This window comes from Tenrec ecaudatus, chromosome 6, assembly GCF_050624435.1.
Source record: "Tenrec ecaudatus isolate mTenEca1 chromosome 6, mTenEca1.hap1, whole genome shotgun sequence".
Lineage (NCBI taxonomy): Eukaryota > Metazoa > Chordata > Mammalia > Afrosoricida > Tenrecidae > Tenrec > Tenrec ecaudatus.
Genome location: NC_134535.1, coordinates 68,379,245 through 68,405,354, shown reverse-complemented (window position 1 = coordinate 68,405,354; position 26,110 = coordinate 68,379,245). Strand labels below are relative to the sequence as shown.

The 26,110-nt window shown below is 48.2% G+C and overlaps 1 protein-coding gene across 1 annotated transcript in view; it reads right to left on the bottom strand.

The window, feature by feature from the left end:
• Positions 1–26,110, bottom strand: part of PPM1H (protein phosphatase, Mg2+/Mn2+ dependent 1H) — a 207,571-nt gene that overhangs the window by 77,518 nt on the left and 103,943 nt on the right. The window contains exons 4-5 of the mRNA XM_075552793.1: positions 23,179–23,263; positions 2,796–2,914 (exon numbers count right to left, since the gene is read on the bottom strand). Of these exons, the coding sequence (XP_075408908.1) occupies positions 2,796–2,914; positions 23,179–23,263 (204 nt within the window). The remainder of the gene's footprint in view (positions 1–2,795; positions 2,915–23,178; positions 23,264–26,110) is intronic.

Here is a 26,110-nt window from a genome sequence, read left to right as displayed (position 1 = left end):
CAAATCTCTCATTGTCCGATGAAAGAAATAACTGAGTCCATGTTAGCTGGGGTTTCCTGACAGAAGTGGTCTGGAGCTTACCTGGGTGCATGATGGGAGTAAGACCCCACCCCCAGCGAGACTGATTTGAATCTGAGTGTGATAAAATGATGACAACTTTAGTCCTTACAGTAACCCTTTCAATGGTACATGTCTTCTTGACTTTACCCACGGCAAAATGAGCTCGTGGGGCTAAGTAGTTTGTCCAGTTTCATCTATTTAAATGGGCTGAGCCAAGAGTCAAATCCAAGCAGGTTTGCTAAATAAGCCTTTGGAACCCTGACTTTACAATCAGCAAGCAACTGGCAAGGGCTGTAGGACAGATGGCACTGGCAATAGTGGCCACCCGCGTGCTGCCCCTTCAGCAAAGGTATGGCTGCCAAGGCTGCTAACGTACATTCCACATCGCATGAAGCTCGGTTCCTTGTTCGGAGGTTTCAGGTCACAATTTCAGGGGGTGTTCCAATAAACTGGCCCAAGAGTGTGTTTAGGACTCCTGCGGTGCCCTGATTTTGTTGCGTGGTGCCTGGGCTCTTAAACGTTGGCACGGCCGCTCAAAGCACAACAGCGCGTCTGTTTGCCTGGAGGAACAGGAAGAAGAGGAACAGAAGGAAGAATGGAATGGCCTTTGTCTTGAGACCCAAAGAACCAGTGTCTGCCTGCCTGCCTGCCGTTAACTGAACACTGTGATCAAAGTTCCTGCAGACGAAGGAGCCCTCGGTGGCTTGTGGGATCTGAGCTGGGTTGCTAACCACAAGGACAGAGGTTCAAACTAAACAGTTGCTACTCAGATGAAAGATGAGGCTTTCTGCTCCCCCACAAGATTTACAGCCTTAGAAAGCCACCGGGGCAGTTCTACTCTGTCTTAGGGTTGCTGTGAGTCAGAATCGACTCCCTGACAGTGGGGTGAGCTTGGAGTTTTGGTTCCATAGGCGAATCCTGATTCAGAGGGGGAAATACAGGACAGAATTTCCAGCTCCAATAAACTCCAGACTTCCTGGAGCCATGGAGGCTGGCTGAACCCCCAACACAATTACCTTAAGAAAACTTTTATACCTTAAACCAAAAATAGATCTTGGCGTTGTCTTAAAACCAAGCAATAGTTTACTTTAGTAAAGTATGTCTGCCTTGAGCACTGTACTCTGGACTTATCTATATGGGATCAAATTGACAAGAGTGACTCAAAAGATTAGATGGGAACATTTGGGGCAGTGAGTTTGTTACATGGGAAAGAGCTGCTCAGAAAAGGAGCAAATGACTGTACAACTTGAACACATCCAGTCGCTGAACTGTACAGGAAAAAACTTGAAGTATGTTTTTGCTGTGTACATTCTCAACACCAAATTACCATTTTTAATGAACAATGAAACAAAAATGATAAGGTTTAACCTGCTCTAAAAGACCTCAAATAATTTCTCTCTGCTGAGTTACAGTCAATTAACATGGCCCTTCTAGCCATAACTCCTGATGTGAGGTGTTACAATTCTGGACCACGTGCCTGTGACTATGATCTCATTTGGAGGGAGCTCTGTTACTGGATCCAGGTGGGGTCAAATTCTGACCTTAGCAGAGGGCGTGACCCACGTCACATGCCTTGTTTCATTGGGGCCATCCTTAAGACTAGTTTCCTAGACGGGTGAGCTGACGGCACCATTCTTTCTTTTCTCGGGGGTATGTCAGCTAAAAGACAAGCCACCCCTCCACCAAAGCCATCCCCAGGACATAAAAGCCATCTGCAACACAGAGGAAAATGACAGGACCGTTGGGAAAAGCTCGTCCAAGATCTCTGTCTGCAGGGGCGGGCGGAGGCCGCCAGGATCAGACCCACCAGATCCTGTGGCACAGAGACTCAGCCAAGACACTCTCCTCATCTGGCCTGAGACTATGCGACTGTGATTCACAGTGCCAGGTGGGCTGACTTCCTGGCCCACGGAGGCAAAGGCTAAGGCCATGGGACCACATGGCTGAAAGACCGAGGACCAGAGAGAGACACGTGGCTGCTGGCTGCGGAGGGGTGTTGCTGTGCACTAATGACTATCCTCGGGCTCTGCAGAGCCTGACTGGTGGCAGCCTGTAAACTTCCCTAGCAGAGCTCCTTAATTGTGAGTGCGTCTGGGAGTCCTGTGAGGCCTTTGCCTTGAACTCACGAACCCAGCATCGGTGAGGAGCGGCGGGAAGGAAGAGCTGTTGTCAGAAGAGGAAAAGAAAGACGAGGTTGGAGGCATGGTTGACCACTGCCTCGTGGCAAAAGGGAAGCCAGAGGAGGTCAGCTATGTCCACCTCCATTGCTGTTGATCAGACCTGTCAATTGATGAATTCAATCAGTTGCAAGTCATGGCTAGTGAGAGGTGTTTGCAGTCAGCTGCTAACCTGGCGGTGGGAGACTAACCCATCCACAGTGTAGTCGGAGCAAAGGCCTGGCACCCTGCTTCTGTAAAGATGATGGCCGAGGAAATCCTGCGGAGCTCAGTTCTGCTCAATTCACGGGCAATAGTTGCATTTTTGTTTTGGGTTCATATGGGGTCTAGGAAGCCCAAGAAAGGCCCCAGGGAAGCAGAGAGGCAAATCAACGCCTGTGAAGGGAGAACTGGTGCATAAGGGAATCGGCAGAAGCAGGCACAGCCTCCTCCCCTTTACCGCCAACCCAGGTCTCAGGCCGTGTCTCCTAAGCCAAGCTGCTTTAGGCGACCTTTCTGGTGCCGCCACTTCCTTTACACTCACGGGTGATGCCAAGGTGGAGGGAGCCGTGTTCTTACCAGCCCGTCATATTGAAGTCCCTGTAGAGCATCTTCTTTCCAAGTTCCTTTCGCTGCACTCGCCTTGGGAACTCCAAATGTGTGAACTCATTTCCCAGCAGGTGAGGCTGCATGAAGGCCTAACAGCAAAAGGAAAAACAACACATATTTAGAAGAAAAAAATATATATATACATGTTTGACTCAAGAATGTTTTGCAAATCAAGACAGTTGGTACTTCAAAAACAAGCCCCTCATGCCCTTCCCCTCCCAGTCCCATATTTAAGGGAAATCAATGGACTTAAAAGAAGAAAGGCCAGGTGGTCAACTTCTGAAAACCAGCCAAGGACAACTCCGGCTCCTGGGAATCGCCTGAAGCCAAACACAGGCAGGCCTATAAAGTGAATAATGAAACTTCATCGGAGGACGGAACTCTGCAGCGCCCTGCAAGACCGACGGGGCAGCATGTGCCCAAGAACAAAGCTCAGAAGGCAAGGAAAGGAGGGCCGCCACCCGGGCAGCCAGGGCGAAGGGAAGAACGCTGCTGACCCTGCGAGGCTGGCAACCAACGTCACAAACCCCAATGGCTATGAAGTTTTGGACGGGAAACATTCGCCTTGTGAACCTTCACCCCAACTCGACCGTTGGCTCAGGTTTTGCTTTGTTGTGCGAGGAAGGGGTCACCAAGGTTTGGGGCTCTGACCTGGCCGTTTCCCACCCCCACGGCATACTCACATTGACATTTAAGAATCTAAGTATGGACAAACTGAGGAACCTAAATGTGAATGAAACACCAGCAAGTCCACACTATACACTCAGCTTACACAGGGACCATGAACTTCATGTGTAAAGGGATAGGCACTGTAATTGAAGACACGCGATCCAGGGCATAAGAGGAAGGGGTGCGCGTTCCCCTTAGGTTTACTTTGCCAAACCGAAATGGGTTCCCTTTTCGGAAGGTTGCAGGAAAGCGCTCCTAGGGAAGGAGGCTGACCCCGTTCCCCTTGCCTTGCTCACACCCCTTGTGAACCGGCTTTATTTCCGGAGTTTGAACGTGTGTCGCCATGCAAGCACAATGGCCTGAGAGGACGGGTTGGGACTAGATACACCAGGCGGCAACTTTCCGTTGGCCTGCCTCCATTCTGCTCTGCAGTAATTTGATCGCGTAATTGGAAGCCTGTTCCCGGAGCAGATGGTTTCTCCCCTTCCCCCCAAGCTCTGTTCACACTACAGAAATCTTGAGCAAACAGCCACTTGGGGAATTGCTTTGAAACAACAAATAGTCTCATTGTCACATTCTAAATTCAAATCCACATCGCCAAGAGACGACATGCTCACGCGTTCGCTGCCCTGGTTGGGGACCGCAAGCCCCAGCATACCTGCAGTGGAGCATTTCCCGTTCAGCCCTGCAGCGCCCCTGCTCCTTAGCAGCCTGGGCAGGATGCAGCAGCCGTTTCTGGGGTGTGACGAGAGTAGGCAGAATGAATCACAGCCTGGCCCTGTAGGAAATCCCAGGGATCTGGGCCACAGGGCAGATGGCCAGGCCCTCGATTTATTGGAAAATGGGCATCTCCCACAGTGTCTTGTCAGGGCCCAGTGCAGACAGAACTTCCACGGACTCTCAATGAGGGCTGCAGGGAGTTGCCTGGTATTAGGAATTGGAAGCTGAGGGTATCGGGAGCCAAAGAAGTGGACTTGTACTCAGGGTAGTCAGACTTGGCCAGGCAGAGAATGACAGAATCATAATTCTGAGCAGTCTTTGGGGGGTTGGGGGGAGAGAAGTCCCTGATGGCTTGCTGTTCCACTCGCAGTTGCTGTCAACTCCTGATGGCCCCATGTGGGGTGGAGCATAACTGGGCTCCAGAGTTTAAAAAAAAAAAATATATATATATATATATATATACACGTTACTGTGATGGAGACGGAGAGACAGAGAGATCCGTAAGCACACGCTTGCCATTTCCCAAAGGAAGACAGGGATAAAGAACAACTTCATTCAATGCAAAAGCTTACAGTGTCTGGAAAAATTCCACGTTTCCATGGCCCGTTTGAAGCCCTCTGGCATTTTGTGCACAGACAGGTTAGTATCTGAAGGTCATCTGAGTACATTTCTTCACAAATCCAAGGGACAAAGAAGGCTGAGAGGGGCCCTGCTGGCAAAGTGTACCTATTGGGCTGCGAACTGCAAGGTCAGTAGTTTAAACCCACCAGGTGTCCCAAGGGAGAAGCGGAGGTTTTCTACTCCTCTAGAGCTGCGAGGAGCTGGAAATGCCTCAAAAGCCATGAGTTTGACTTTTGAGAAGAGGGCTGTGTGTGGAGAGTTGGGGGGGGGGGGGCTGCTTCCTAACAGGAGGCTCAGCGGGCCCGAGGGTGTTGCTGTAACCAGGTGCCCTCATCTCTCTTGGCTGACGTACATTTGCCAGGGGCGTTGGGTGGGGAGATCTACCGAGGCAGGATAGCCAGACCTCCCTAGAAGCTCTGATAGCTGCAGGGCCACCGCACCTCTGCCACTGAGGATGCGCGGAGTCAAAGGGGCCTTACATCCTGGGTTGCCGCGACATCTGTAGTCCCTGCTCCATGTACCACCTCCGGAAGCCTCAGACCAGCTGCTGACTCTGTCCTCGGGAAACAAGGGCTGGAATGAACCTTTCAGTGCATCTAAGTGACTCGAGTCTGGTGTGGTGCAAAGGGCTTATCCCCATGGCTGCTCGCCCAAAGGTTGGGGGTTAAATCCACGTGGAGAAAGAAGGCCTGACAATCTACCTCTGAGACAGCTAGCCACTGGAACCCCTGGGGTGCAGCGTTCTATGGTGACACACGAGACTGCCCCGAATGAGAGCCAACTCAGCAGCACCTGTGTTGTCCTTTAAAAGATGCTATTTATGAGATGCACCATGATTTTATTACCTGTAAGGTTGGGGGAGGGATGTGCCGCCAATTACATTACGTACAACCCTTTCTTGCTACTTCAAAACTTTTTTTTTAATCTTCGAATGCTCCCCTTCAGGCTTAAACACATTTTCCCCATCTGAGGATACTGGTTAAGGTTTTGCAAAACCTTTAAGCATCTTGAATAAACTCCTCTCATCACTTTCAACTTGAACCATTCATCTGCATTGCTACCACACTCCGCTACACACACACACCCACCCCGCTACACACACACACACACACACACACCCCGCTACACACATACACACCCCGCTACACACATACACACCCCACTACACACGCACACACACACACACACACACTCACATCCCGCTACACACACGCATGCACACGCACACACACACACACGTGAACTATGTTTTATCAGGGCACTGGTGAGGCAGTATTTCTTAAATAATCCCCCAAAGAATGACACCACACACACACACACACACACACACGTTCTGTTTCATCAGGGCACTGGTGAGGCAGTATTTCTTAATCCCCCAAAGAATGCCAAGCCCCAAAGCCATGGGTGCAAAGTTCTTAAGCCAGCTTTGCAATTACCTGGAGCTAGCTTCCTCCTGACTCCTGCTTTGGGAATGCGGCTAAACAAGTCCCACTCACAGCCCCTAACCCTCCACACAACCAGGTACAGCCAAACAGGCTTCGGTTTTTCTGTCTGGGGGGATTTTCTTCCAAGTTGCTGGAAGCCCAGCAGGTCAGTTTGGTGGCCATTGTTTTATTTATTTTATTCATTTTATTGGGGGCTCATACAGCTCTAATCATAAGCCATCCATCCATCTATCCATCCATGTATGTGTCAAGCACATTTGTACATATGTTGCCATCATCATTTTCAGAACATTTTCTTTATACTTGAGTCTTTGGTATCAGTTCGTTTTTTTCCCTCCCTTCCCCACTCCCCTCCCTTCCTCATGAACCCTTGATAATTTAAAAATTAATATTTCATATCTTACACTGACCGATGTCTCTCTTCCCCTACTTTTCTGTTGTCCATCCCCCAGGGAGGGGGTTACATGTAGATCATTGTGATAGGTTCCTCCTCTCTCCCCCCAGCTTCCCCTTCCCCTCCTGGTATCTCTGCTCTCATTATTGGTCCTGAGGGGTTTACCTGTCTTGGATTCCCTGTGTTTCCAGCTCTGATATGTACCAGTGTACATCCTCTGGTCTAGCCTGATTTGTAAGGTAGAACTGGGATCATGGTATTTGGGGGGGGGGGGAGCATTGAAGAACTAGAGGAAAGTTGTATGTTTCATCGGTGCTAAGCTGCACCCTGACTGGCTTGACTCTTCTGTAAGGGATATCCAATTGCCTACAGTTGGGCTTTGGATCTCCACTCTGCACTCCCCCTCATTCCCATTGATGTGATTTCTTGTTCTGAGTCTTTGATGACTGATACCTGATCCCATTGACACCTGACGATCACACAGGCAAGTATGCTTTTTCCAGGCGAGCTTTGATGTGTCTCAGTTAGATGGCCACTTGTTTATCTTCAAGTCTTTAAGACCCCCAGATGCTGTATCTTTTGATAGCTGGATACCATCAGCTTTCTTCTTCACATTTGCTTATGCGCCCATTTTGTCTTCAGTGATCATGTCCAGAGGGTGAGCATTACAGAATGCAAGGTTATTAGGACAAAGTGTTCTTACATTGAAGGAGTACTTGAGTAGAGGCCCAATGTCTGTCTGCTACCTTAATACTTACCATTTAAATATATGTACATAGTTCTATTTCCCTATCATCATTTATCAATATATTTACATATGTCATGCCTGTATTTAGACCTTTATAAATGCTCTTTGCCTCCGAGTTCTGTCTTGTATTTCCTTTCCTCTTGTCCCATTATCATGTTCGGCCTTCATTTGGGTTTCAATAATTCCTCTCGGTTACATTGCCATTGATCAAGCCTTACCAAGCATCCTATACCCTCCTCACCATCGATTTTAGATCACTTGTTATTCCCTTGTCCCCGAGTTTGTTAATACTCATTCCCCCCCCCCCCCGCTCTCTCGTGTCCCCCTAGAACCGCCAGTCCTGTTGTTTGCTCTGGATTGTTTATCCTGCCTACCTTATCTAGATAAACATGCAGAGACAATCATATGCACAAAAAGAAGACAGAGCAAAACAAGACAACAAAAGAAAACAAAAAACAAAACAACAACTAAAAGAAAAGCAGCTAAGGAGCCCCAGGTCTGTGTGTTGACCGTTAGGAGTGTTTTCCTGTCGAGTCTGATGGGGCGCGGTGGCCATTCTTTTGATGTTTGCACATGCCAAGTCATGTCATGGCTGCTACATGGATGACCGCAACAATCACTTGTGAGATATCCCCACCTCGGAGATGTTAAATAGTGGCAAAAAGTGCCTTTGCTTTGAGGAAATACTGTAAAATCCTCCCCTCACTGCTACTGATGCCACACCCTCAACTTCTTCTATTTTTAGGTTATTTTTCATCCTTTCTTGCCGGCTGCTATGGAACATGTTGTAAGGTGGCATGATTCATTTTGTCACAATTGTGAGTCCCACAGAATAATTCATCCTCGTTGCCATGGACTGAAAACAGCACACCACTCCTGTTGTGGAGTTCTAACTCTTGGACCGATGGGTGAAGGACCTTGGCACTGCCAGGTAAGCACTGAACAGCTAACCACAAGATTAGTGGTTCAAACCCACCAGTTACTCCTTTGGTGAAAGATGAAGCAGACTACTTCTGTGGAGACTCTAGTCTTAGAAGCCCCACAGCTCCACTGTGAGTTGGAATGGACTCAGTGGCAGTGAGGACAGCCAGGAATGTTATTCTGTCTGGAAATTCGGGTGTTATGCTAATAAGATTATACCTCAGGAAAATGGGTTCTAAATCAAGTTACTCTGGAGTTAAAAACAGAGCAGACTAGACACCGAGACAGGCACACACATGAGGGGGCAGACAGAAGTGACATTCCAGGACCACAAGGGAGCCATGGAATGCCTGGGTGGCCAGCATGGAATGAAGGGGGACCCTGATTTGGACTTTCAGCCTCTAGAAGCCTGAGAAAATAAACCTCTAATCTTAAAAGCTACCCACTTGTGGTAGTTGCTCACTCATTTTTATCATTTAAAGAACCCCCCACATTCTAACGGTAGGCATCCTGCTTACCTGCACTTTCAATACTCACTGCTATTGGATTTGTCAGACCTGGCGGGGGTGACTGGTGTTACAGAGAAACAACTTTAGAACTAAGTCCAAGCAGAAAAAACAAATGGTTACCTAAGGAAACACTAGATGCTAGCAAGTAATGGACGAGCACTACCACTACTGGATTTCAGATGGACACATACAGGCTCATCCGTGCATCTCTGTGTGCAACACTGATGGGAGTTTACACGTGTGCACGGAGTGGGATGCCCCTTTGGGCATCTATTAGCAGCCCTGAAATAGCTTTGTAACGTGTCCTGAGAACAACTGTACCCTGAGCAGTTCTCACCTGCCTTGCAACCAGTGAACTTCTTGCAACCAGTGAACTTCCTAATAGATCCATTGGTCATGAAAATGGTCTCTTGAGTTCTTTGTGGCCATTGCAATGAGTTATCAAACTTAGAGGCTTGAAAGTGAAAGTGTTGTGAATGACACAACATTTAGTTTTGTGTAAAGAACTTAAAAAAAGAAAAAAACCATATCCTAAGAGCCCCCTTTAAAAACAGAGTTTAAAACAGGCGTTGAGAGCAGCTTCGCTGTCCTTCATTAATCCAACAATGCGAGGAAGAGCTAGAGTTACTAGGAAGAGCCAATCATGAACTGATTTTTAGATGGGCCCCCTGGACTTTCCTCCTGGTCTTTCTTAGTCTGAAACCCTCTTCAATGAGACCTGCTCAGCATCGAAACAACGGGTGAGCTTCCACTGACAGGTGAGTGATGATTGTGTGTGAGGTGTACTAGCCAGGAGAGGAGCGTGGGTCTTCCTGCTGGAAGCCAAGACTTTTACCAATGAGTCACTGCTGCCCGTGTGGTTGACGACTGCCCTGGATTTAGCCCATCTACTTGAGTCACTGTTTTCTCTTCGATGTTGTTGCGAAGGTGTATGTTCTTCAGAAGCATCTTCTGGTGATGCAAGTTTGTAATATAAGCCACTGCTCATTACTTCTAGGCACTCAAGATGCATAGGTCCTAAGTAAGTACTTAACGGGAGCACGACCACAGTGTTCTGGAGTGCTTGAACACCACCATCAGCTATGGGCGCTAGGGGTTGTCGAGTCAGTTCCGGCTCAGAGGGACCCTGTCTACAGCAGAGCGAGACTCTCAGAGTTGTCACCGCGTTTGAGGCCACTGTTACGGCTGCTGTGCCAGTTCATCTTGTTGAAGTTCTTCCTCTTCGAGCGAGAAGTCAAACATTACAGAATCATGTACCACAGTTTTCAATCTTTGGAAAAGCTAATGCTCAGCCGTGTCACACATTAAAACCATCTGGGATGCATGTTACCATGTTCTGGATTCCGTTTACTCTTTATAATGGAATGGATATCAACCTATAGAATCACCTATGCTATGCCATTTATATATCACCCCCCCCGCCCCGCCCCAGTAAGACTTCCTCATCCCAAGAACATACAGTAGCAGCGCTGTTACCTCTTCTCTATTGAGTCAGCAGTAGAGGGACAATTGCGAGGACGGTGCAGGACCAGGCAGTGTTTTGTTCTGTTCATAAAGTTGCTATGGGTTGGAACTGACCCAATGGCACCTAATGACACGGACTATAAACCCGAGCATCTTATACTGAAGTGCAGTTTATAGGATGCTCAGCTGTCCTGTGTCGACCAATGGACCTCATCATGTAGCTACACCTTCATCTTTAATTTTGAGCCTTTCTCTCAAAAAAAGCATAACAGTGCTGAGAGGCAGTAGTACACACCGAGTTCATGGATGGGCCAGCAATGTTACCTGGGGGAAGAGCTTGCCGACACCCCTGCCTGGGTAAAACAAAACCGGTGGCCAAGAGCCTTCCTGATTCTGGTGTTTGTGTGGACTTGCTACAAAGATGGTAGGACACAGCTTTGTCACTTAGCACTCTGGGGAGCTGATGAGAGCCACCATTCATACATGGTGGAATCTGGCCAGGAAAAAGAGGAACATCTTTCTTTTGTGAAAGGATGCCGTCATTTCCTATTGTGTCAAGGAGTGACCGGACTGGATTGGGACTCTCACTTTGAATTCTATTTCTCTCTGGTCAAGGGTAGAAAAAGCTTCCTGTGAGGTGGAATGAGGAAGAGCATTCCACTGTGAAGAAACAGTCAAGAGTTGAGGCATACCATAAAGGATAAACTTTAAAAAAAAAGAAAGGAAAAAAAAAGGTCCTCTGGAGTCTTCCAGCCAGCTTCTCACTAGAGCAGCTGGAGACGGAGACCTACAACTCAGGCCCTTCTCATTCCTGGGTGCAGTGGAGAGCACTGTGTTCCTGGGCAAAGCAGGGTGTCTGCCACTAGGAGCCGAGAGCGCAGAGAGTGAGAGCAAACGGGGTGGGGGTGGGGGGGGCGAGAAGGCTTGAGCTCCAGTGGGAGTGGAAGCGGCAGGCCTCCGGCAGAAACCGATACAGTGGGTGTTGAGGTTACTAACAATTGCCTGCTACGCAACACAAAATGCTTCCCCATTTTCGTCCTCCTTTTAATAACATTTCTTCTGCCTTGTGGTCAGCGTGGGGGTGGGGGTGTCAACCAACGAGGAGTCTGCCTCAGATTTGGGGGTACTCAGTCAAAGGAATGCTGGCAGGCATCAGTTGAGCTCCCGCAGGTGCCAAGACTTCGGGGCACATGATTCCAAGAATTCTAAAAAGCAAAGCATCTCTGTTTAAGCTGGCAGGCTAGGCAAATAGACCCAGGAAGGCTTACAGGGCGAGCTCAGAGACAAAAAGGCGGGTAAGAATTTAAAAAGGGTCTAAGAGTTGGTCCGGCAACTGGAGAGAATGCAACAAGAGTCAAGAGTAGAATTGGGAAGCAAGAGGACGGTGTTGCTTTTGGAATTGTTGTCAGGGGAGAAGGGAGGAGGGAGGAGGGTAGCCTCCCAAGAAACTGGTCCTGTGTCACTTTGGGCTCCAAGGGTACCCCCTCCTGCCAAGGACAATTGACAAGTACATGGAAGATTGCTGTTGGTGGTTGCCACTGAGTCTACAGAACAAAACACCACACAGTCCTGCGATGTCCTTTTGACCATCAGCACGTCTAGGCCCGACATTATGGCTACTGCGTTAATCCACCTCACCAAGGGTCCCCTTGGCCTTCCACTTCACTAAATGGATGTCCTCCTCTAGTGACCGAGGGAGCCCTGTTGGACAGGGTTCTATTGGGATCCACGGGGGCTGCACTGGCTAACCGAATTGCCAGGTCTTCCCTCACAGTCGATCCAGGTTTGAAAGCTTCTGGAGACCCATCCAGCCCGGGTGACCTGCTGGGACTCAAAATCCTGGTGGCCTAGCTTCCAGCATGACAGGAACCAGCACATGACACACTGACAGATGGGCAACAGGTATGAAGGATGCACATCGGTAAATAGAACATGTTTACATTGTTCCTCCCACACATGGAATACAAACAACGAATGAGCACCTAGATCAATAAAAAGAGTATTACCAGCACCCTGGAATTCACCCTTAAGATTTTATTCAGTCACGGCTGTTCTTCTAAAACAGCGGTTCTCAACCTTCCAAACGCCGCGACCCTTTCATACAGTTCTTCATGTTGTGGTGGTCCCCCACCATAACATTGTTTTCCTTGCTACTTCATCACTGCCATTTTGCTACTGTTATGAATCGGTGACCCCCGTGGAAGGGTCGTTCGGCCCCCAGGTTGAGAACTGCTGTTCTAGAAGCTAACATCGCACCTGCTCTTTAGCTGGCTTTCACTTGTGTCTGTCCTTCACATGGAGTCGCAGTGACACCTGTGAGGTTGAGCCGTGTGTAGTTACGGCTTATTCTCAGGGATGTACTGTAAGTATGCCATTCTCCTCTTTTTTTTAATAGAAGGAGAAAGTTTATTGAAGGGGATACTTTGGAAAAGAAGTCCAAAGGGTCCTTAACTGGTCTAAAGGGCAAAACATAAAGCCAGGCCTTAGAGTCTGCTAACAGCAGCCCTCCCATGATAGGCTGGCTTTCCGGCGGATCTTCTGTTATTGGTTGGTCCTCTGTAGTGTACCTCCTCTTTCCATGTCTGTGCCTCACAGCGCCCCAGACTTCATGCTGTACCTTGTCTCAGATCCTTAATCCAAGAGTCCAGTCAGTCAAAATGGGGTGTAGTATGAATATCTTGTCTTTCTTGCTTTCTTTTTTTAAGTGGCAAGGATAAAATAATAATAATATAAAGATAAAAAATACAAAAATGAGTAAGAAAGAAAAGACCACCATCAACATTTGAAAAGCCAGGGAAGGAATTTTTGCCATGGAACAAGCAAGATATAATTTTCTAGAACAAATTCAGGATGGGTCATGAGGGAGGTCAGCTGAGCACAAACCAAGTTCAATCCAGCACAATCAAGTTTATAATGGTCTCTTTCTGATAGTAAAGCTGTTTGAGACTCTTGCCTTTGGCTAGAGGGGATCTGCCAGAAGCTTCATCGGACTAGATATTTTATAGTTGGGTTTTGGGCTCCCACTGTCCTCCCTAACCTTCTACAAATTGGGTGTTCAATATTTTGTCTGTCTTCACCCAGTCATTCTAGTATTAATAGTCACTGGGAGAGTTTACACATCAACTCCTACTGCCAAAAATTAGGAAATACGATTTTTACCAATTTCTGAAGTCTGAATTTGATCAAACATGAAGTCAAGATACAGTGATAATTGCTGGTGGTTGGAACGCACAAGTTGGAAATAAAGATAGTTCAGATGTTGGAAAATGTAGCCTTGGTGGTGGAAACAATGCCAGAAATCACGTGATTGAATTTTGCAAGACCAACGACTTATTCATATCCTATTTTCAATCACCTCGGAGGTGAATAGGTTATCGGTCTTGCAAAATCCAACCACGTGATTTCTGGCATTGTGTTTCAATCACCTCCTATGCATGTGACAGTTGGACACTGAATAAGGAAGGCCAAAAGAAGGATCCATATATCTGAATTATGGTGCTGGTGAAGAACACTGAAAGTACCAGGGAGTGCCAAAAGAGCAAACCGATCTGTCTTGGCAGAAGAATAGCCAGAGTCTTCCTTAGAGACAAGGATGATGAGACTTCATCTCACGTGCTTTGGGCACGTTGTCAGGAGTGACCAGACGCTGGAAAAGGACACCATAGTTGGTGCAGCAGAGGAAGGCCCTCAACAAAATGGATTGACGCACTGGCTGCCACAATGGGGCTCCAACCCAACAATGTTGACGATGGCGAACCACTGGGCAGTGTTTTGTTCTGTTGTGTACAGCGGGGTCACGATAAGTTGGAACCAATTTGACATAACCTAACAACAGTGACAACCACTGAAGGGCCCCTTTTCCAACAATGTAAGTGGTGATCGGACACATGGAGTTTGCTGGATGAAACACACAGAAATCAAGCTAACCACGTGTGGAAAGATGATGGATAAATTCAATATCAGTCAGAACAATGCCAGTGGCCTAATGAAAACAACATCAATTGCTCACATACAAATTCAAACTGAAGCTGAAGAAAATTCATACAAGTCCATAAGGGCCAAGTGACGGCTTTGTGCATGTGCCACGTGAACTTAGGGACCAGCTCAAGAACAGAGTTGATAATAAACACGAATGACATAAAAGATACATATGAAGCAAAAGATCATTAAAAAGAAGGAAGAAAAGACCAAAATGGATATCGTAAGACACCGAAACTTACTCTAGATGTCGACCAGTCAAAGTCAGGGGAGGAAACTAGAAAGCAAAAGAGCTAAACAGAAGATTTCAAAGGGTGACTTGAGAAGACATTATTTCACTGAAGTGTGCAAGAGAGAAAAAGGTGCTTGGCAGGACTCAAGTTCAAAGAACTGGCAAAAAAAATCCAAGCATTGGATTGAGGTACTGAGGGATTGAGTTAATTCTGACTCATATCAATCCTTTGGACTGAGCAGAATTTCTGAGCTTATACATCTTTATGGGAGCAGAAGCTGCTTTTTTTTCCCCTCCCTCAGAAACAATGGTGTGTTTGAACTGCTGCCCTCTAATTAGCAGCCAACCATCACCCACTGCACCACCAGCAAGCATCCAAGGAAGCTGGAAAGCACGCGGAGTCACTAACAAAAAGAAATGCGTGACACCCACCCACTTTAGGAGACGGCACATGATCGAGGCCCAAGGGCACTGAAGGAAGACATGCAAGCTGCATGGAAGATATTGGCGAAAAACGAGGCACCGGATACTGATGAAATAACAGTGGAAACCTCTCAACAAAGGGATATAGCAACACTGAATGTGCTTATTCACCTAGGTCAAGATATTTGGAAGACAGTTACTTAACCAATCAACTGGAATCGATCCATATTTGTACCCATTCCTAAGAAAGGTGATCCCCCAGAATGTGTAAATTATTGAACATCATTATCACATGGGAAGTAAAATTTTGCTGACGATCATTCAAAGTAGTTGCAGCAATTCAATGACAAGGAACTGCCGGAAACTCAAGCAGGATTTAGAAGGATGTGCAAAGGGACATCATGGCTGACATCGGATGGATTTTGGCTGAAAGCAAGAATACCAGGAAGATGCCTAGCTGCTTTTCACCAACTGAAGCAGTTAGTTTATTGTGCTAACCTGGCTGATAAACACATGTGGGATTAATTGAAGGGCAGAGAGATAAATGGCTCAGGGAGCCTCACCTTTGTTTCTTGCTCTTTGACCATCGGGCCAGTGTGCGGCTGCCTCAATTTGCAAGCTACACTACCTGTGGGACACCTAACCCGTGGACTGTGTCACTGTAATTTGAGGTTCCTTCAAGACTTGCTTTGCCAGACCATTGAAATTTGTATCTCTTGAGCTGGGGACTGTCAGACCCTGTCATCTGGCTGACTGGTGGTGACCTGCCTTGCTGTTTGCTGCCTGTGCCCGGATAGCCTGGATTGCTGTACAGAGGACTACCCGGCGGCCCTCAAGACTTGAAGGACTGCCAGTGTCTCACAACTGTCTCATGGGAGTGAGTTGCACTGAGTCATTTGTATTGCTTTATAATTTAATTGTTTATTTATGTTATATCTATCTGTATAAATAGATATAAAATTATTAGCATTCTGGTTTTGTTTCTCTAGAGAACCCTGTCTAACACACCGACTATGCAAAGACATCTGACTAGATGGATCATAACAACTTATGGATAACACTGCAAAGAACAGAAATTCCAGAACATTTCTTTGAGTTATTGTGGAATCTGCACATAGACCAAGAGGCAATTGTTCACTCCAGGGGATACTGCATAACTTAAAATAGGTATGCTCAGGGCTGTAGTCTCTCACCATACCTGTACAATCTGTATGCCAAGCAAATCATCTGAGAGGCTGGACTATAAAAAAATGAGTGTGGCATCAGGATTGGAGGAATTGTAATGCACAGATGATACAACTTTGTTTGATGAAAGTGAGGAGAACTTGAAGTACTTACGGATGAAGAACAAAGACTGCAATCTTCAATGTGCAAAGCATCTCAATATCAAGAAAACAAAACTTTCAAATAAGAGCAATAAGCAACCTCATGATAAATTAAGAAAATATTGAAGGTGTCAAATATTTCCTTTTACTTGTATCCACCATTGATGCTTACGGAAGCAACAGGGAATCAAATGACGCATTGAATTGGACAAATCTGCAAAAGATCTCCTTGGAGTTTTAAAAAGCAAAAACATCACGTTGAAGACTAAGGTGTGCCTGACCCAAGTCATGGTACTGTCAATATTCTCACTTAAACGTTAAAGGGGACATTTCATAAGGAAGATCAGAAAAGAGTCGATGCCTTTGAATACAGGTGAGTAATATGGGCTGTATCAGGCTCTGCCAGAAGAATCAACGCATCTGTGCTGGGATAAGCACGGCCACAGTGTCCCCTGGAAGCAAATGTGGTGACCTTTGTCTCGTGTGCTTTAGATACAGCATCGGGGGCCCACTCCCGGGGAAGGAAATCACGCGAGGCAAGGCAGAGAGTCAGCAAAAAAGCCCTCAGTGGGCTGTACTGACCCAGTCAGTGGCTGCAACAGTGAGTTTAAACATGGCAATGGCTATGCGGTGGCACAAGGCTAGGCAGTGTTTTGTTTTGACGGGCACTGGGTTGTTATGGGTTGGGACTGACTAAACACTTCACAACCCCCAAAGCCTGATGGGTATTTGGAGCATTTCCAGTCTGGGCTGTTACAATCAGTGTAGCTGTGGGCATTCCAGACTTTTGCATGTGTGCATATATGTACCTTTCTATTGAGGACATGTCACTTAGCAGTGGAACTGCTGTGTCATAATATGATCAGCTTTGACAGTGACTCCCTCAACTCTTTCCAAAGTAGTTCCGATTTCACTCCCATCCGCAAAATACAGAAGGTTAGAAATGCTCATATTTTAAATAAGATGGCAGATGTCATGACAGAAAATAAATACTGTGTAAAGCCCCTGCAACTTGTAAAATTAATTTTTAAAATATGTGTCATTTGAAAGGAATTTTACAAAACACGGATTTTCAGTGTTTACCACAAATCTTTAAAAAAACGAGTAATCTCTTTGACTTTTGGTCTTTACTGGGGAAAAAATCTCATCAGATTCTATGAGAGATGATTGGAAGCATTATATTTCAAGATGACTTATCAGGATAGTAGTCTAAGGTCACAAAGAAAATGAAATGAATAATTTTGGCCACGTCACTGGTGATAGCTAACAGTTAGTGGATGAACCGGCTCTTCCAGAGCCAATATGCATGGTTTGATGTACAGTGCAGGAATATATTCCTTTGGTTTGTTTTTGAAAAAAGCAGGAAATGGCTGTGATCTCAATGTATATGGTTAGATCCTTTCATAAAGAATGCTTTCTGTCCTAATTTGTTCTTAGAGATCTCAAAGTGACAAGAAACAAGCTTGTGCAAATAAGTCATTACTGAATTGAATGTTGACAAATTCAGGTCAGTCTTTGTGGCTCTCAAGAAGAGTTCGCATTTAAATTTCTCAGGAGACCGACCACACTGACCCACCAGAGAGAAGTAGCATGTCACTCCAATAAGTCTAGCATGGTAAAATTTACATCCGATGACAAGCCACAGGGACACCGGTATGCAAATAGGACTTACAGAGAAGGACCTGCATTGGTCAACTCTGCCACATTCCAGGATAGAATAGGGGGTAAGAGAGAGCCACCTACATACACATCACAGATTTCCATATTTCATTCACCTAATGCTTTCCTCCTCAAGCAAAAAGGCATTCATTTGAAGACCGAGCAAGTCAAGTCAGCAAAAAAGGCTATGCCTGCAGTTCTTTGATCTCTTTGCATATGCAAAGTGAGAATTTAGAGGTGTCATAAAAGGCCCCTGAAGTCAGTCTCCTGACAAGATGGCCATAAAAAAATTCTTCAAATGCATAGTTAAGATTTTATTCTGTCTCTGTGCTCAGCAGGGCTCTCAGCCTTTAAGCGTGCATTGACTCATTAATCCTCATGCGAACGACTGCGTGAACTAGTAGTTCAATGGCGTAGCACTCACAGTACTACAGACTCATAGCAACCTGATAGGAGAGGGCAGAACTGCCCCTGTGGGTCTCTGAGACTGTAACCAGTGTAAGTGTCAAGTGCTAAAGATCTTTGGATGTTTTTGCGAGATTTGTGCGCCTTGCGCATCCAGAGCAAGCTTGGGAAACATCACACTTGCTTCTTCAGGCCGATGGATTTTAGAAGTAGAAATGTGCAATGTTGGCGTGGTTTTACACAATGGGATTAAGCCAGGAGGGAGGTGGCATCGGAGGGGCTTTTCCATGTGCAGTCACCCCTTCCTGTAAGGAGCCAAGTGGAGTGATGGTGGAACTGCCTTTGCGGCTGGAGCCAGGCCACCTGGGCTTAACAAGCACCTCTCGAGGTTAAGTGGGGTGCCCAGGAGAGGAGTCAGTCATTTTTACTCCCAAGTACACTCGACCCTCCCGGATCCCAACCTCCCATGTTAAAAGCAAGCAGGTTGGGGCGTAAGAAATACATTTCTGGAGTTAACTCCTGAGCATGAAAAATCCCAGAGAGCCAAGAGGCACAACACGGCTCACGTGAAACCTTTCCAAAGCCCAGCAGCAGGGAAACGGCAAGCAAAGGGAACCAGCCTTGGTGCGGAAGGCTGGGGACATTCCAAGGACACCTCAAGGAACCACCTCTCAGAGAAGGTTGCACTTGCGTGGTCTGAGGCGTACTTGAAACCCCGAGTTCAAAGCTTCCTTGAGATGCCCTTGATGAAAAACAGCTGCCAACTTGGATGATCCTGCAAGGGCAGGCGTACCTTATGTCCAGGTTTAATGATCTCAGCACATCTCCACGTAATCAAATCAGAGTTTGTAAATATGTCTAGGGAGACTAGAGGAGAAGCCGTCATTCGCACACCTCAGGGCTACCGAGGTCCCCTGAGGGAGATGCATGCCTGGCTGTCACCTGAAGCACCGGCAGAGACCATGCTTCCTCCAGGTCGCAGGTTCAGAGCAGTCAACTGTGCCACCAGAAACTCGGCCCTCCTATCTGAGCCATGCCCCCCTCCACCGGAACCTCCTCTCTTGGCAGACCGCTTTAAAGATCTCACTTCCATCACTCTGGAAACAACAACACAGTGCCAGAAGAAGGCCGGAGCCTCATGGCTGGAGCCTCATTAGCTCCACTCCCTGACTGCTCTCCCACCCACTCGCTCACCACACAGCGGCCACGTCCTGGGAGAAGGTGTCAAACCTTGCAGTGGGCGCCATGAATCACCATGCCGAGAACCAGGAAACAGACCTCATTATGCACAGAGCCGCATGAGAGAGCCTCTGAGACCCAACCAAATGGACGTGTCACCGCATCCATCATCTTGTACTCTGCTTCCAGTTCCCCAAGCCCCAGATGCCAGCGCCTGGGCCGACCATGAACATTCGCCTTCAACTTGGCCCGCCGTGATTCGTGCACACAGGGTTCTGATCATCCTGTGACCCCCGAGAAAGCCACTCACCATTTCTACCTGTCAGACAGCCCCGCAGACATGAGTGCAAAGCAAGAGGCTAGGAACGGAGAAGCTTCCACGATTCCGTCCTGTTTCTCCACATACCACAAAAGCACATGTTGATTTGACTGAAAAAAAAAAAGACTGGCTGTCTTCCCAGGGCTGCTACCTCATTTAGGTCGGGCAGGGGAGAGGGCTGCTGAAGAAGGTGTGTCGGCGCTGCAGTGCTTACCAGTGAGTTCAAGGGAATGTAGGTTTCAGAAAGACGTCCATGGGAGGATTAGGCCCATTAAAAAAGCCAAGCAAGCCAGCTTCCTGCAGCACCACAGGCCGACCTTTCATTCACAATCCCAGGCATGTTAGGAATATCTCCAGGGAGTGTTCATTTCACAAGAAGGCGCAGAAACACCCCCTGACCCCCTGCAGGGCTTGAGGTCCCACAGCTGAGAGAAGCCCACCTCACAGTCCTGTTCTCTCCCGGGGGGGGGGGGGGGGAGTGTTTTCAAGATTTTATGTACAAACCTCCTACATCTCTCAGATACTTTACCAGAAAGAGTTCACCACGAGACAATGCTACCCTATGACCCTCCTGACGTGCTCAAATACGTTGCCGTCGGTTGGTACTGATCTTTGACCGCGGGCCTTTCTGATTTTGGTGTGTGCATTCCTAGACTCCTGGCATGCATGTAGCTGTCAGACAAAGCTGAAAGTGGAAGCCAGAAGCATGTCATTCTAACTTTCGACAAGACCACAGTTGGCGACGGCCTCGTTTGTGACCGAGGAGAACTGGGCTCCAGAGCATTTTCAATGGTTACAAGCTTACAGAATGGGGCAGCTCCCCTGGGTAGACTCAACCGCCAACCTTCTGGTTAGGGGTCCCTTGCAGACTGCTAGCGCCACTGAGAACCCACCCCCAAACACAGCACCGGATAGTCAGCAATCTGACAACTTTGAGCATTCCCCGCCCTCCGAAAAAAGGAACCTTTCAAGCTCTTTGTATGCTTAAAAACAATTTTTTAGGAATAACTTTGTATAATAACTTTGAAGTATGGTATAATTTCAGAACAAGAAATGAAAACTGTTAGCCTGCTGTTCCTCATTGCCTCTAGAAGGGGGCAGGGAATACTTCACCGGGGGGCAGGAGTTGATGCAGCAGGACAGGGTGGAGGCAGAGGTGGCCAGGTTTGAGGGAAGGTGGACGGGGGAAAACGATAGGGCAATGATCTAGAAGTCAATAATGACCTTGGCATTTGCTTTCGCTCAGTCAATGAACTTGGATACATACCAGCTGCCGTGTAGGGCACTGGTGCAAGGCACTGGCACCGTGAAGTGATCAAGGTCAAGAGCCTGTCCCCTGACCTCAGTCTGAAGAGGGAGACAGAAATGCTGAGCAGCAATGTAATGCCTGGCACGGAGCCATCTTCTGGGCAACTGCACAGTGCTGTGTGAGGACAGATAAGGGCAGGGGTATGGCCGCAGGAAGGAGGGCGACATTTGTGCAGAGGTCTCATGGGATAAGCGCTCCTGACAGAGAAGAGAGAGAACGGCCACATGGGCAAAGCATATTTCCAGAGGCCTGCATGGGGCTGAGGTCACGGTGCATCCTGTAAATGGACGGAAGCGCTTGTGCTGGGAGCACGGGATACCTGGTGACAGTGGTGGGAGAGACTAAGATGGTGCTGTGGCCAGGGACTCTGATACTCGATCCGCCACCAATCGTTTCCTTTGGTCTGTAAGTTGTGGAGGCAAAGGCAGTGATTAGGTCTGTGGTAAGATCCCTTTGGTGTGCTATGGAAGATGGTGGCAGGGAAGCCAGCTGCCTGGAACTCTGTGTGGAAGAACCTTGGTAAAGCAAAGGCTCTGGATAACCCCGTGTCCTCACTCTCCTTTGCTCAAGAAGCTGAGCAATGTCCGCAAAGCCACCCAACTGCTGTGAAACAGAGCTGGTCCTGGAGTGAAGGCTTGCTTTCCAGCTGTCTAGGCTGCCAAGGGCAGGTGAGGAGAGCTGCAGTCTGGGTTCCCTGTGAGTGGCTTCAAGTTCATTGGCTGGTTTGAACACAGCAGCAGGTGAAACAGTGGAGAAACATTCAAAGCACTATCATGACGTTAGTTTGGGATGTTTGCTGTCGTCTGCACCAGATACCCACTAGATGCGACGAAGATTGGTTGCAAAGTCAAGCAAAAATACAGACAAGGGAAAAAAGAGGAAAAGGAGAGGAAATTGCCCAGCGACTTTCGGAACCAGCCAAAGGAATGAAACGCTGACCTGTGCACTCACACAGACACTCGTCCCTAAGAGCATGAAGTCCCCTCTCTCTCTCACATTGCCGAAGAAGGAAGCCCGTCGGCACACACACACACAAAGTCCCACCCACAGAACTACTCACGGGTACTTCCCAAGCACGCCCACAGATAGACCGATGATGACAATCCAAGCCATTTTTAACCGAGATCCTAAGCGAAGGCCCCGCCTCTGAAATATGGGGTTAAGAAAGTCAATCTCTTCCCCCAAAAACTCAAATCTGCAAATGAAGCATCAGGTTCTCAAGATCTGCAAAATCAAACAACTCTACAAGCAAACAGAACAAAAGAAACGAACAAAAAGGAAACCCACTGCTGCCAAGTCGATGCTGACTTCTAGTGACCCTACAGGACAGAGCCGAACTGCCCATCGGGTTCCCGAGGCAGGGATCTTGATGGAAGCAGACTGCCACAGCTTTGTCCCACAGAGCGGCTACTGGGTTTGAACCACTGACTTCTGGATTAGCCGCCGGTTCTTTAAGCTCTGAATTACCAGGGCTGGCTTAGTTCTCCTATGATCCTTCCATAATTTCATCTCGAGGAAGAGGTTCTATATCAAGAATTTATTTTCAGGGCAGAGACAGGTTTTCTGACGCCTCTGTTTCTCCCAAAGGGCCTCTTCATAGCTCATATCTGCACATGAGAGCGGGTATCAGCGGAACTCAGGAGCCACCTTGCCTAGCAAACCCCCCTTCTCACGATGGGCTTCATGAGCACCCCCTCTGGTTAAGCTCCAGCGAGTAGGTGCCAGGAAACCCGCTATCTATCGTCTTGACAACCCCACTTCACATTGTAAATCTCAAACCAGTCAAAGAAGGAGAGCACAGCAGGGCTTCCATTGGTCACAGATGGGAGAGGCTCCGCCGCAATAATAAACTCACGGAGGTGGAGTGTGTTGTCGTCACGCCCGGAGCCAGGATGTGCGATCCAGAAGGTGTGTAGGGGGAGTTAGTGCCACATGTCGTTTACTGCTGCGACCCTGCTCCGTGTCAACAGCAACGGGTTCTTCCAACACAGCTTGGACACCACTCCCTGCTGCTAAACTTAGGGGGCTCTTACCAGGTACTGAAGCCGCTGGCGCTCGGTCTCAGGGGTGAATTCTGAAGACATGGGGATGATTTCTCCACTTCTGATGATTATGGCCCTGAAACGGGGAAAAGACATCATCATCAGTCAGTCCGTTAGTACCCCGATTCTGTGAGAACCAAGGCTTGGTTCAGACGACACAGGAAATGCCCCAGAGGCACTTCTCCAACCTGCAAAGAAGAATTCCACGTGATCAGTCCTGCCTCGCTTACCATGGTGGCGGTGGTGTGTGGGGTCTAGTTGGGTTTGGTGCCTGGCGAGCCTGTAGGACAGAGCAGAACTGCCCCATAGGGCTTCCTAGGTTCTGGTCTTTACTGGAAGAGAGCCAGACCTCCTTTCCTGGGGTAGTGACTGATCCCAGCTACGACCTGAGTGCTTAAACACCGCACTACCAAGACTCTGTCTCACTCTGGTGTAGGCATTTCTACCTTCAGCACATCACATTCTACTTACTGCATGTTTATGTGCTCGGTCAGCTCAGCCTGACCATCACAGGGCTGAGCAGAGGGCCTGGCACAAAATAACTGCTTGGTGAATACATGGATGCATGAATGCATGAATGATGCACCAGAGGCTCACCCTAGCCTGGTGCGATGGAACAGAGCCCTCTGCTGATGAGAATGCTTCTCCCGTGTGCTCTTCAACATGGCAGCACCAGCCAGCTGTGAGATCTGGCTCCGAGGAGGTGCAGCCAGGAGGCTCCTCAGCAGTGAGGATGGCATATTTTGGACATGTTAGTAAAAAGAGGAAGTGCCTCAGGGACGCAGATGGACTCCGTGGCTGCAGCAGCGGGATCAAACAGAACAACTGTGAGGATGGCGCAGGCCTTGGCTGTGCATTGCTGTGTTGTACATAGGGACGGATTGGAACCAACTGGGCAGAACCTAATATGAACGACAGCCAGATGGGAAGGAGCCTGGGGCACAACAGTGAAGTGATGGCTGCTAACGAGAAAGGCGGTGGGATGAGCCTTCCCCAGACTGGCGATCTGCTCCCTTTGGAGTTAGGGCTGCAGCTTAGAATACCCTTGGGGCCGTTCTACTTTTTCCCACGGGCCACTATGAGCTGAAGTCTACTCTGCACCAAACAACCACAACTTCAATAGCCAGACCTGACCATCATGCCCTTGAGCTGCGTCCAGCGCGTGAAGTGCATTTTTAAGCTCGTTTAGTTTTAACTTTAAATTCAAATAGTCACACGTGCCTAGTGACTGGCAGGTCAGTGGAGCTGTACACGTGTAAACTCAATGTACCTGTGGACCGGCACAGCAGCCTGCCCCTCCCTGGGCGCTTGCTACCAAAGCAACCTCACTGCCAGGCTTAATCTCAGGGCCGGGCCCGCCTTAACTGTACTGGAATCTGCTTCTGCATAGTAGCAATGCATAGATCAAGGTGATCTTGTACAGTCATGTGCAATCAGAGACCGACTGGCCTAGATTTCGGCTTTTCTAGGGTAATATACGGTGCCCAGGAAAAGCCAGGCTTGGGAAACTCATACACACTCCAGAATTGTGCCCAAGAGCGGCTGCAGATGTGGAAGACTTTCGAAAGGACAGCGTTTCCCCAAAGCAGATGCCTAAAGGCGAGGCTGCAGGATCAATAACTGCGGAGCATTCTTCCCTAGGCCTATTCCCAGTGGTGTCTCCTCTTCTCAGACCTTCTGGTTTCTGATAGTTCCTGACAGCCACTTTCCAGCTATTGATCGGTTGTGGCAGAATGTTGCCATTTCTACGACAAATGGAAGTAGCTTGGGGAATTGCATTCCATCTGAGCCCAACAGCTCTCTTGCACCTGAAAGCCGGAGACTTGTGGGCCTGACACATTTCGCTGGAAAGGTCCACAAACATGGGAAATACCCATGCGTGCTCAACCCTGGGCCAATGGCTACTTGGCTCTCATCCTTTACTGCCTTCTTTAGGCCCAGAAGCCCCCTGGGGGCATCCCCCCCCTACCACAGAGGCAGGTCCTGATTTATAAACAAGCCCCTTAAATGGCTGCAGCTGTCATGACCCGCCCCCCAGCCCTCGCCACCTGGGCCCCAGTTGCTGCTGCCCTAGAAACCGGCAGAGGGGAGAGGGGCAGGGGAAAAGATGACTAAACAAGCTTGGAGAGGGGTTAGAGAATTTATGGGTCTAAGAGAAAAACAATTAGTAGAAACTGAGAAACTACAAGCTGGGGGAGGTGGCTTTTAGAAAGAGGACGCCTCTTACGGTGATAACTCGCTTCAAACACCGTTCACTTCTCTATGATGCTACCTAACACAGCGCGTCGAAGACTCCGTCTTACAGACCCAGAGCCACTTTGACAAGGTAGCCACCCCAAGATGACATCCATCAACCACAAACTGGTGTCTGAGTTCAAAGTGCTTTTGTCCTAATGATCAGCGAGAACTGTCAGGGAGTTCTCTCGTTTTCCTGCAACACTATTGTGATTTAGGTGGAGAGTTACAGGGCAGATCACCAGTTCTACGTTCAGTACTTTCTACACATCTGGTTCAATGCGTCCACCGCAGTCCCCTTACTGTGCCGTCCTTCTCCCACGTCCTCCCAGTGTTTCCTGGGTCCCTTCCTCCTCCTTTTCTAACCCTCTGCCCTTAAGTGCTGCCTTTTTATCTTAAATAGGTTTGAGTTTAGTTCCAGACTTGAAGGACGCCTAAGGGCCAGAATCTTAAGAGTCCCGTTCCCCCCAGCCCCCATCACTAGCCAACTAATCAGCCTGGTATTTGCTATGGTTTTGAGCTGTTTGCTACATTTTTCTCTCCCTCTCTCCCTCCAGGACCTTCCAGTGTGAGCCTGTGTAGAGCAGCTGGCAGTGGCAGCTGGGCACCATCTAGTTCTTCTGGTCTCAGGGTTGTGGAGACTGAATTGTTTCCACGGAGGTTTCATTTTCATCGTTCCTCTTTCCTC